Source organism: Trachurus trachurus (genome assembly GCF_905171665.1).
Source record: "Trachurus trachurus genome assembly, chromosome: 14".
In the NCBI taxonomy this organism is placed as follows: domain Eukaryota; kingdom Metazoa; phylum Chordata; class Actinopteri; order Carangiformes; family Carangidae; genus Trachurus; species Trachurus trachurus.
This window is the reverse complement of record NC_139903.1, coordinates 30,204,926-30,218,521: the sequence shown is the minus strand read 5'-3', so window position 1 is coordinate 30,218,521 and position 13,596 is coordinate 30,204,926. Positions and strand designations below refer to the sequence as shown.

At 40.9% G+C, this 13,596-nt stretch overlaps 1 protein-coding gene across 1 annotated transcript; it reads right to left on the bottom strand.

The window, feature by feature from the left end:
- Positions 1 to 8,498: 8,498 nt before the first annotated feature.
- On the bottom strand, positions 8,499 to 12,798 carry LOC310997243 (olfactory receptor 52N5-like; the record flags this gene model as incomplete). Its single annotated transcript, XM_083986919.1, has 2 exons — positions 8,499 to 9,067; positions 12,417 to 12,798. 2 exons carry the CDS (start codon positions 12,796 to 12,798, stop codon positions 8,499 to 8,501), a joined length of 951 nt encoding a protein of 316 aa, XP_083843045.1.
- Positions 12,799 to 13,596: the final 798 nt, after the last annotated feature.

Genomic DNA, 13,596 nt, shown 5'->3' with positions numbered 1-13,596 from the left:
AACCCTAATAGATTTATAATCCAAACTTGTTAGATGTTACTCTCACCATAATATTTTAGCCATGTTTAGCTAAAGTACTTCAGGTTAGCCTGTGCATATTCTCATTTGTCCAGGTCATAGTATTTCAAGGGACTTTTAAATCGAACGCAACTCCCAGACAAATAACCAAGTCCAGTTGCGTTCGATTTAAAAGTCCCTTGAAATACTTCAGGTTAGGTTTGCCTGAGGCAAAGTGGTTGATTATTAAAACTATGAGAGGCCATATCAACGTGCGCTGCCACTGAAATGCATCTTCGTGCCATTGGCCAGTTGGTAAATTAAACCAAACCTTTTTACCCAGGGGGCATAGTCCCATTTTTTTTGGAAAAACGACACGGAGCGTTGTAAAAGGTTTGACACCAGAAATTATATCTAGGACCTTCAAGGATTAAAACCTGGGTGGACAACCCGGTCAACAAGCTGCAGGAAAGCTACGGGGTCCAAAACCCGTCTTCTTGGGTCATTTTGCTAGCGAAAGTATGTAAATGCAAATATTTAGTTACTACGACGGCATAAATAGTCATACAACTCTAGAGAGTATCTTGACACATAGGGGAAGGCAAGAAAAAAAGATTCTGGGGTTTGTTACAACTTGACTTTAAGATATCACCCTCAGCATCCCAAAAAAGACCAAAAAAACTACGGTTCGCCTGACAAATTCTCATGACAATTATTATTTTTCAGCACTTAATGGTAAACATCTATGCCTAACATATATATATAGACCTAATCGCCTTGTTGTTTACATTCTACTTCCGGGTAGAAAACCAGCACGTAATTTGAATGGGAGTAGTAGTAACGAACGAGAGTTTAGCTATATAAATCATATTTTTCAGGCCCTGTCATCTGAAATCATTGAAGAAACATTACTATTTCTGTGTATGTGTGTGTTTCGTGTTGCCATGTGTTGTATTTATTCCGTTTGGGGGAATCGCAGTGTCTATAAAGCATCAGTGGCTGCAGCTGACAGGGACAGCTACCGTTGGTAGCAACGTTAACGGCGGTAGCTAAGCTAACAGCAGGACGTCAGCTGTTAAAACCCTCCCGTCGTCGGACACGACATGAAACTACTCCAGTAGCTCAGTCATGTTGTAACTCAGATATCCGCTGGAGTTTTTTTTTTAATGGACCGTTTATTGAGTCACTGGCTTATTAAAGTTAAACAGGTAACCGCTATCCCAGCTAATCTATAATAACCATGTTTAATTACAAAAAGTGCACACATAAATAGTAATGTTTAAGTCCAACAATTGGTTTTATAGACTTTACAAACATCAGATTACTCTAAACAGCGATATATTTACATGAAAAAATAGCGAAACTCCCGTCCGTCATTATTGTTCGAATTCCTTTAATCCATAAGCTTCCATTTGAGTCCAAGCTAGCCTTTCTATCTCAAAAGCCCCACTTGCTGTGGCCGACAGTCTTCTCTCTCTATCTGTTCACTTTGGGGAGATCCAGAAATACAATGTATTCTAATAGGCCAGTTAACATGGAGTTTTTCCACAATAGGTGTTGCATTGTTTGGAGACAGCCTGTAGCTTTCCAGTAGCTAGTAGAAAGGCAAGCTTGGACTCAAATGGAAGCTTATGAATTAAAGAAATTTTCTATATACATGTTAGGTATAGATGTTCTCCATAAAGTGCTGAATAATAATAATTTTCATGAGAAAATTGTCCAATTAAAAAATATGTCAAGAAACAAAAATATGTAAATACTCCATGGTTAACAAAAGGACTAATAAATGCTTGCAAAAAGAAAAATCTTCTATAGACAATTCATCAAAGTTAGAACTAAAGATGCTGAAGCCAAATATAAAACATATAAAAATTAATTAATATCATTAGGAATTGTAAAAAGGATTACTATACTACATTACTTGAAAGTAATAAAAGCAATATCAAGGGTTTATGGAAGGTGCTCAATACATTTATTAGAAACGGATCAAAGGAGGAGAACTATCCGGATTATTTTGTTGATAAAGACAAGACCATTAGCGCATGCTAACTAGTCACCTACTTAATCTCTCCTCACTCTTAGCCTGACACTGAACAGGATGGTTAACCTGCCTGACACTGAACAGGATGGTTAGCCTCGCCCTCTGATGACCTACAGTAGAAAGAAAAGAAAAGAAAAGAAAAGAAAAGAAAAAGGAGAAATTACACAAAGGCAACCAACATTACGAATTTCAGTTTGAATGCAGATTATCATCATAGTAATTTAATTTTAGCTCTATGTCAAAAATGACAGTGGTGTATATTGTTTTTTTCTGTAGCACGTTGAGATTGCTCACTCAATGTAAAGTGCATTTACAACTTTTTACAGTTATTCATTATAAATACCATTAATTAAACAAAACACCCAACACCCACAGGAATGTTTGTGATTGAAATATTAAATACCTTAGTTGCACCAGCACTCAAACAGGAACTACCAATTTCTTGGGGGTGACACGGGCACACCAGGATCTACAGTAGATTTCCAATCTGGAATAGAGGCATAATCAAGCCATCATATGGTGGAAGTTTGACATTTTATGTCAAACGGTAGTATGGGAATACTGGTAATGTCAAAGAAACACCGCTAAAGAAACCCTGCTGCAAATAAAATAGACACTGCAAATTAAAAGAAACGCAGCTGCAAATAAAAAAAAAAAATCAACGAATGATGCAAATAAAAAAAAAGCCACAACATAAGTGAATTACTGGGTTTATGAGAGAAGATGAAGAGGGAGAAATAAGTAGAAAAACGAACAGGAAAGTGAGTGAAAAGGTTGGTGTTTAATTTCACTACGTGTACTTTTCAATGTGTTATGGTTAGGTCCTGTAGCTGAACTGAAGGATGTTGTATTATTAGCATCGGCTAACACGGAGAAATACAGTGTCTAGGTGCAGCAAGACCACTCATAAGAGGAGAATCCATCGATGAACTCGGCAAATTTACTCGAATATGCAGCAAAGCACTTACATGTACCGCCGCACGCTCTCACTCTCGAGCAGACTAACCCCCGCGAACGGTCATGACCAACAACAGGTAGTACTGAGTCTGGAACGAGTACACATCCGGCGGCTAACTGACCAGCATCCTCCAGTTCAGCTTCAAATCAAACCTGGGCTATACGGCCTAACCATAAAACACATTGAAAAGTACACGTAGCGACAATAAACAATAACCTTTTCACTTACTTCCCCATTCATTCTTCTTTTTTTTCCCCCCTCTTCTTATTCTTCTAGTCTTTACTTCTCTCACATAGCCTGAATCGACTTATCGACTAACTACTTCCAGCTTAACAACAAGACAAGTGCTAAGTAGCTAAGCTAACGGCGGAAGCTAAGCTAACAGCGGTAGTTAAGCTAACAGCGGTAGCTAAGCTAACAGCGGTAGTTAAGCTAACAGCGGTAGCTAAGCTAATGGCAGTAGCAGGCAAGACGTTACCTGATAACCCCCCCCCCCTGATAACCCCCCCCCCCTTTTATAAACTTTATCAACAACATTTTTGTCTAAAGGGTGATGGTGACATAGCGAAACTCTCGTCATTACTAACACTACTAGGCTATTAGCAAATGCTGTAAGATAACTTTGAACAATTTCGGCACTTGCCAACGAAGTATAGCCTATGTTAACTGTCATGCGATAAACGTTCATTTGAAAATAAATATCATTATCATATTAAAACAACATGGGTGTAGAGTGCTGCAAACATGCATCCTGCTCACCTTCTCCATTCAGCCCGACCGGAAGAGAAGTGGGACACGGCGGCGCCTTCAGTTTAAAACAGCTCGGTTATGGCATGTGACTTTCCCGGGCTTCAATACAATATTTTACTGTAATTCATGCTGTGAAATCCTTTTTTTTTTTTTACTGTGTTGCTGTGATATTACAGACCTTGTTGTGATATAACAGCAGGTTTTAGATTGCAAGATTTTACTGTAAAATAAGAGTTAAAAGCTGTAAAATCCAAGGATACTGTAGTTTTTACAGGTATTCATTGGGATATTACAGGAAAACTTAATTACAATAAGTTACTGTAAAATAATATTGTTAATTATTGTGAAATGCTGGTAATTTCTAACAGTGAATGGATCTGTGTGCTCCGTTGTGGCCTTCAGTGGTATTTAGCTCTTTGCTGCTCCCTCCTTGTTCTCTCATTTGCTCTGAGCTTGGTTTTGTCATCTTCTGACATGGGATATTGCATTGTTCATTTAGACTTGTGAAATTGCTATAATGCATGGATCCCTGATGAACAAATCATTAACAAGAGAAAGCACTGTAGTTTTTCTGGTGTGCAGCCTTTCTATTAAAAAAAAAAGATGGTGCCCCACCTTTTTCTTTACATGTAAAAATGCCACTGCATAAGGATCATGACAGAGACCTGGCTGAATCAACACTTTTTTTTCAATTTATTTCACCTTTTTATTTCACCTTTATTTAACCAGGAAGGATCCATTGAGATTTAACAATCTCTTTTTCAAGGATGTCCTGGTCAGGAAGTACAGATACAAGCAAACATACACAATAAGATCAAGGTAACAAGAGACATCAAACATCAAACGAGCAGCACAATTACAGAATTAAACTAATCGTCACAGGTGCAGCTGGTGACTAAAAAAAGATTGTGTGTTTGAAGCCAGAAAGAGGGATGAGAGAGCCCAATCTCATCCTGGCTTGTAGGTCATTCCACGACCATGGCCCAAAGTGAGAGAGGGTCTTCATCCCTAACTTGGTCCTCATATGGGGGACCTTAAATCGCAGCCAACTGTTGGCTCTAAGATTGTGTGTCAACTGGACAGCAATAAACTTAGAGCAGATGTAGTGTGGCAGCCTGCCTAAAATAGCCTTGTAGATTAAGGTGTACCAGTGCAATAACCTTCGAGTATTAAGGGAAGAAAATCCTGTTAAGTGTGTATAAAGTGCAATGGTGGGTTCTGAAGGCTGAGCCTGTTATGCATCTCAGAGCAGCATGATACATGGGATACAGTTTTGCTAGGGTGGTCGGACAAGCAATCCTATAGATAGTATCGCCTTAGTCAAGCTGTGATAAAAAAATAACTATTGACTAGACGCTTACGGGCAGTAACAGAAAAGCAAGATTAAAATCTGTACAGAAAACTCACAATGAATTTCAGTTTTTTTGACAAGTAGATGTGACGCTTGAAATTTAAGTCCTTGCCTAGCCGGATGCCAAGATATTTATGTGAATCCACTACCTCTATGATGGTACCATCCAATGCCGTAAATGAGGGCAGGATGACTGTGGAGTAGTGATGGAAGAACATCATTTTGGTTTTATTAGCATTTAGGACTAACTTGGCATCGAAGAGAGCATGATGCAAAGAAATTAAATCAGCTTGCAGGTTGGCAAATGCTGCTTTTTAAGAGGAAGCAGAGGTGTAAAGAACAGTGTCATCAGCATACGATAAGAGGAGAATTGCAACTGATCACAGATATTGTTAATATAAAGTAAAACGAGTAATGGCCCTAAAACTGACCCTTGCGGGACCCCCTTATCCAGAGTGATATTACTGTAATTGGAGCCAATTGGTTGTTAACACATCTCCCCTTTGCTGTCTCGGTGCACCTTTCTAGTATAAGAATTTGAGTTTTACTGTTTGACCCTTAGAATTGAGGTGGCCTCACACACTTATGTTGTGTTGACGACTCTTCTGTTGTCCTCGATCGAGCCTAAACAAAATCCATCAGCATAGATAGATAGATAGATAGATAAATACTTTATTAATCCCGAAGGAAATTCATCTGTCAGCTGCTCCAAACATTCCGAAAGAAAGCACTCAGCTAATGTAGACAGCTGTAGCAATAATATAAAAGAATAAAATAAAATATAAAATATACCTATATATATACACATATACAAACTATCACCTATACATATGCATACATATATATGTACACATACACACACACTCTCATATAAAATAAATACAGTTCATAAAATGTCAATTAGTGTAGATGTTGTGCCCGTCCCACCATCCTCCCCCCCCTGCTGTTGTACAGTCTGACTGCCCTGATTATCCATTATTAACTCATTGGCTGCCAGCCATTTTCAGAGCAGAGAGCCCCATACTGCCAGCCATTTTAGAGCATTTTGAACGATCTTATAAGACCCACAGAATATTGTGTTCTATGACTATATAAACACCGAAACTACCAAGAGAAAAGTAGACTCTCTTTGTTCAATAGGAAAAAAAAAGTTTGTTTCTACCTTTTTCCGTTCTTTTGTAAACAGCAGTAGAACGTAGGCTGGTTTCGCCAAAAACAGCAGTTTTTGACCAAAACACTGAGAAAACGAGCTTTTTGTGGAAAGAAACATGTCAAGCAGATCAGTGACTTTGACGTTGATATTTTTTGCTTTAGTGACACCTCACACATCTGAACAGTGTTTTCCTTCTATAAAACAACAATAACAACACTGAGAAAGGACTTTTGATGGCAAAATAATAATTTATTTACAAATATCAGTAAAAATGCATGAACTTTTTTGTACGTTTGTAGCTGTCACATGACCTCTGCCCCATGGTCGACCACTGCTCGATCCACCACCTGTAAATTATAGAAATATATAGAATTACCATAAAAATACATCTCTTAGATGTAGTCAAGTGTGATGTGGAGTTTTTTTTTTTTTTTTTAACCTTTCTGATCAAAGCGATCCGCCCTTCTCTAAGCAGTAAAAGTTAGCTCGCTAGCAAGTTAGTTTATTTTATTATTTTTACCATTGATGTATTATATTATTACCTTCATGTCTTTCTGGAGCGTGGGGACGAGTCTCTGCTGCTCCTGGTTGATCCGGACGGAATCGCTCGGGTCACGTCCACCGAGCCGTCAGTTGAGCTGAGCTCTGGTCTGTGGTGACGCACCGTCAGCTGCTGATTCTCACCACTCGGCCCGGCTTGATCGCCGGTGTCCAGCGTCGGTGTCGGTCGTCGGTGTCTTTTTCAATGATCTCCGTCATTTTCTCACGATCGCGACCCTCTTCCTCTCCGAACTACCGCGACACCCACGGTACAATAATGTGCCGACGTGCGGAACACATGCATAAGTTTCTTTAGCATATCTCTTGTCATCTCGCTTCTTCTTCTCATACCGTAATACATGCTGATCTCTCATCCAAAGAGGGCACTGCTGCCCCCTACAGGCCGCTACACATCTTTACACTAGTTTACAAGCCTGATATTGATGGACAAGCTCCGCCAGACCGTCCTCCAGCCCTTCCCGTTGAAAAACGCAATTGACGTCTATCGACGTCAATGGCAGTGAACGGTTGTAATTAGATTGACGTCTATAGACGTCAATGGCAGCCAATGAGTTAATTGGCGATAAATCTCTACTAAACCCGGCTGGAAAGAAAATCGCCGCGGGGACAACTACGTTTTGACGGCGATGTGTTTTGATATTAGCGTTAGCTGTTGTTAGCCACGTAGCTCAGCTACTTAGCTTCAACTGTGTTTATATTGATTACATAGCAGATAAACAGATGTAATATGGTATCGATAACGTCTCTGTATGTCTCCACGCTGGTCCTGTTGCTCCGGTGCTAATCAGACATGGGCTCCGAACCAGAACCAGCACTGGAAGCAGCTGGGTGGAAAAGCTTGTAGCTAGTAGCAAGCTAGTATGAAATGTTTATGTGTTGCCTGGCAACAGCCTTGTCTCCCTTCCAGTTGCGGAACTATTTCTGTACTTAAGCAATATCACACGAGAGGGAGTGCTGTTGTACTGTATATCGGCACGGGTGTGATTATCTGCGGCACTCGGCCGCGTGCTGATATACAGTACAACAGCACTCCCTCTCGTGTGATATTGCTTAAGTATAGTCTTGAGTAGTAAGTGTGAACACAAAACTCATACTGGGCTTGAGAGGGAAATACTCCAGTTAGTCTTTATTATGATGAAGTCTTCTGAGACTTAGACAAGTTTAACAAAAATGTACAAATCTTGGATAACATGCCACAAATAATGGGATTATGGCCTCTGGGATGTGGAACAATATGGATAGACAGTTCACTGGGCAACATCATATAGATGAGTGCTACACATCCTCAGGGCTTAACGTATGGCTGGACTCCTGTATTTCCTTGTGCTACATGAAAATCTCTACTTATGCGAGACAGGATACTGAGACATTCTTATTCATGTGGCCTTTTTTTCAAAGTGGAAATGTTACTTTTAAACTTTGGAAACTTTCTTCGACTCCAAAATCTTAAATAAGAATTTCCGGATTTCTTTGGACTGCACACCATAAACAATTGGGTTTAAGCTGCTAGGGACAATTTGGAATAAAATGCTTGTAATTTTCCTGTACTATACATACTGTGGGAAGCGATGTAAAACAATCATCAACATCATCACAATATACACAAGCAGATGAGTGCTGCAGGTCTGCAAGGCCTTTCTGTTCAGAGACCTGTTCTTACTAGTCAGACACTAGTCAGTGTTTGTTATTATAATGGCAAAGTTTTCTTGGGCTCAAACAACTTTGTCAAGAATTTTCGTATCTCCTTGGACTGCACACCGTAAATGATGGGGTTGAGGCTGCCGGGGACGATGTGAAACAAAATGCTGCCGAGTTTCCTGTACTCTGTGTACTCTGGGAATCGATGCAGAGCAATGAGTGACATTCCACTAAACACCATAATCAGAAACACAACCAAATGAGTACTGCAGGTCTTTAAGGCTTTACTGTTGAGAGACTTGTTCTTACTGGTCAGACAGACTACAGTGATCTTGGTATAAGTGAGAACCATGCTGCCTATAGACCCTGTGAACAGGACCACTGTGAAAGTGAGGCCATATACATTATTAATAAACACACTCTCACAGGAGAGTTTGAAGAGCCCAGCATTGCTACAGTAAATGCCCTTGATCAGAGTCCTACATCGGTTTAATCTCATGGTCAGACCCAGCAGAATCCCCACTAAAACAAAGGCCACTCCCCAGGCAGAAACCGTCAGCTTCACTAACATCCTGTTGGTCATTATGACAGAATAACGTAGGGGATTACACTTACTTACTTACTTATCCCCATTACGCCGGATGGCGCATAGGGCAGCAACAAAGTCCCTCCACTTCTGTCTGTCTTTGGCCATCTTCTCGATGGTTCCCCAGCTCTGGTGGTGCTGTTGTAGTTCCTTCTCTATAGTCCTACGCCATGTCATTTTAGGCCTCCCTTTCTTTCTTTTGCCCTCTGGGGTCCAATGTAGAGCGACTCTTGGGATAGCGTTGGTGTCCATCCTGAGGACATGGCCAATCCAGGACCATCTTCGCCTTGTGATTATATTGTACATGTGGTCTTGTTGGGTAATGTTGAGAAGTTTATTGTTTGAGATGGTCTTGGGCCAGAATATATGTAGGATTTTACGCAGGCATGATGTGTGAAAAGTGGATAGTTTATGTATGTCACTTTCTGTGGTCTTCCAGCATTCCGCACCGTACAGTAGTGTCGACAGTACGCAGCTTTGGTATATCCTTAGTTTTGTTTTTGTTTTGTATTGGCTTGATTTCCAGATTTGCTTGAGTTTTATGAAGGCTGTACGTGCCTTATTGATCCGGTTTTTAATATCCTGGCTTGTTCCTCCATCGTGGTGGATGATACTTCCAAGGTAAGTGAAGTGATCTGTATTTTCCAAGATCTGCTCCTCTATTTTTGTATGTGTTGGTGTATTAATGTTGATAGCCATGATTTTAGTTTTATTGATGTTTATGATTAATCCAACCTGTTGACCATAATGTTGCAGTCTGTCTGTCTTTTCCTGCAGATGCGTGTGCGTATGTGATAGAAGGGCTAGATCATCTGCAAAGTCAAGGTCTTCAATGTTAGAGTGGAGGGTCCATCGAATCCCTCTTGACTTGTCTTCTGTTGTTTTCCTCATGACCCAATCTATAGCAAGATTGAAGAGTAATGCTGACATCACACATCCTTGGCGGACTCCGGATTCTACCAGAAAGCTGGTGGTGTTAGTTCCTACTGTGCATGAGAAGCCGTTATAGAATTGTTGGATAATATTGACTATGTGGGAGGGGATGCCATAACTTCTCATGATCTTCCAGAGACTATCGCGATGGATGCTGTCAAAAGCCTTTTGGAAGTCAATGAAGTTGATGTAAAGCTGCCGTTGCCACTCACTGCACTGCTCAATGATGTTTCTGAGAGTGAAGATCTGGTCAACACATCCCTTTCCTTTCCTAAAACCAGCTTGTTCATTTCTCAGTGTTTTGTCGACAGCTGCTGTTATTCGATGTATAATGATTTTGCTGAATACTTTGCTGGGAACAGAAAGAAGTGTAATGCCCCTCCAGTTGTTGCAGTCAGATAATGCGCCTTTCTTTGGGACCTTAACGATCACTCCTTTTGTCCAATCATTTGGTATTTTCCCTTCCGTCCAGATGCTGATGTACAGTGGGAGGAGGATGTTTGCAGCTACTTCTGGATCCGCTTTAAAGAGTTCTGCGTTTAGGTTGTCAGCGCCTGGGGACTTTCCATTTTTTAGAGATTGAATGGCTTGAATGATTTCCATTTTTGTTGGTGGGTTGGTACTGATGTCTAGGTCTTCTGAAGCTTCCTGTATTTCTAATGGGTGAATTGGGGGGTCTCTGTTGAGGATCTCTTTGAAGTGTTCAGTCCAGCGATCTTCTTGCTCTTTTACCGTGGTAAGTAGTTGTCCTTGTTTACTTCTGATATGCTCACTGTTTCTGAATTTTCTTCCGCATATCAGGTTGGTGATTTTGTAGACTGTTCCTTGTTGGTTATGGGAGGCTGCTTCTTCGGCTGCGCTTGCCAGTTCCTCCAGGTAGGCTCTCTTATCCCTCCTTAATCGCCTTTTCACCTGTCTGTTGGTTTTTTGGTACTGGGCTTGTAGTTCGTGTCTGATCCTGGATGATTTGGTGTTATTGATTCTTGTTTTCAAGTTCCTTCTGTCTTCGATAATCTTCCATGTGTTGTTGTTGATCCATTCTTTGTGTTGTTTTTGCCTGTATCCAATAATTTTCTTGCTGGTATCTTTGTAGGTTTTTACAATATTTTCCCAATTTTTGTTGATGTCGATCTCATTGGCATCGTCGTCGGTTGTGGCATTAGAGAGAGCTTCGTATGTATTCCGGAGTTGTATTGTGAATTTCTTCTTTATGGATGGATCTTTCAACATGCAAACATCAAATCTTGGGGAACCTTTGGGTGTCGGTCCTGTTCTTTTCAACTTGAGTTTAATGTCCGCTGTTACAAGGTGATGGTCGCTGGAGACATCCGCTCCTCTTCTCACCCTGACATCTCTCAATGAGCTTCTCCATTTCCCATTGATCATCAGGTGGTCAATCTGATTCTGGTCTCTCCCATTTGGTGATAGCCATGTCAGTTTGTGGATGTTCTTGTGGGGGAACAGAGTGCCTCCAATAACCATGTTGTTTAATGAACAGAATTCAGCTAGTCTCTCACCATTGTTGTTTATTACTCCACATCCATGTTTGCCCATAGTTCTCTCATAATTGCTGTTGTCGCTGCCCACCTTTGCATTAAGGTCGCCGCTTACTATGAGGAGATCCTGGGCAGGTGTTCCCTGGACTTCAGATTGGAGGATGTTATAGAAGAGGTCTTTTTCTTCTTCTTTGGCATCATTGGTGGGAGAATAGCATTGGATGACTGAAAGGTTGTTGTGTTGTCCTTGGAATCTGGCTTTTATTATTCTATTGTTGATGGGTTTCCATTCAATGAGTGACTTCTCTATACCCTTTTGGAGAATGATGGCAACCCCTTCATGATGCCGGCCATCATCTCGTCCAGAGTATAGGACTGTCTCCCCAGTGCTTGTTTTGAGTGACCCTGAATCTGTCCATCTCGCTTCGCTTATCCCGAGGATATTAAGGTTATAGCGTCTCATTTCATTGGTGATCTGTGCTAGCTTCCCAGCTTCAAACATGGTTCGGACATTCCAGAAGCCAAACTTTAGTTTGGTTTTGGTGTTCAGTGCCCACCTCTTCGCGCCACCAACTTCCCTAGGGCTTTCATTGGAGGCGGTCATGCGAGTTTGATACTCATGTGGGACTTCACATCCAGATGTTGAGGTTTGATTTGTTGCCGTTTCCGTAGCATATATAGTTTTTTACAGAACAGGGTTGCTAGCCCTATGTCCAACCAATGACCATTACTGGCTATTGGAGGGGGGGTGGAGTTGATTTGTTAGTCCTCTCCCAGAAACCTACTGTCTTCCAGGCAACGGATTACAGACTCACACTACATGAGACCAGACAGGTTTAGGGTCGTGTACAAGCTGCCCCGGCACGCCAAGCCCAATCAACTCCCGCTACCATGTAGGTGGCAACTGTCCAGCAGTTAGCCACTACTGGTAACACGAGGCAGAGGGGATTACAGATGGCTACATATCTGTCAAAGGCCATAATCATGAGCACAGTGTGAGTAGTGGTGCTGAACATGTGTGTAGTAAAAGCTTGAACCACACACTCATAGTAACTGATGAGACGTTCAGATGGAGGGTGCAATATATCTATAAGCAAACGAGGCAAAATGATAGAGTTTCCAAGTATGTCATTGACTGACAGGTTCCAAAAGAGTAGATACATGGGCTGGTGAAGGTTTTTGTCTATGAAAACAAGGGCTGCAATGGCAACATTTGCAACAATTATGAACAGAAAGGAGAATAAAATAATAAGGAACACAGAGTAGATGGAGTCCTTGGTGACATTTAAGCCTTCTAACTGGAGTGTGAAGCTGTTGTAGGTGTAGTTTTCCATCAACCTGTAAAAAGCAGCATAAAGACCAAAAATAAACACACAGTGCTTGATTGCTGCGAGCTAACTACTGTTTTGAAGAAGAAGAAAAAGGCTTATTTCACAGCTAAGTAAAAAGAAATAAAGTAGATAGAAGTGAAGGTGTTGTACATTGCTTTCCATAGTTTGTCTGTTATCAGAGGTTCCACCTACTTTGAGTGACTCTGCCTTCAATCTCTTGTCTCCCCTTTCCTGTATCTCCCTGCTCATTGTTGATAATACTCACCAGCTCTAATTCAGAGCTTCTTTGTTGGAAGGTTTTATAAACATGCTTTTATCTTCAGGGGAATCAGTGTTCTTTACGTCCGATGATGTGTGATGTAACACATGTAACCACACTGAACTTTTGAACTTTCAGCACATTTATCAAAAAAGGGAAAATTGATTGAATAGATGAAGTGAGGTCACACTGACCTGGAGGAGGAGGAAGGAGCGAGCTATTTGAATGAATGAATGTCTTTATTGTCTTTGCACAAGTACAATGAAATTGGGTGCAGTCCTTAAAGTGCAAATTAGGAAAAATATAAAAAATAAATAAAACATCTATAATAAATAAAATCAATTAAAAGCCGCCGGCTCCTCCCCAGCATGATGATCTCGCACCGCGCTCCGTGACTGATAAGCGCGGTAGAAAGGTGGAATTGTTTAATAATCAGCCCATCTGCAACAATTTCAATGAAAATTTTTGCACTTACCCAAGTTGTGTATTTCTTCATGTTTGCAGTGCATGCAAGGATGTGCACCCTCGATCTGTGTGTCCCC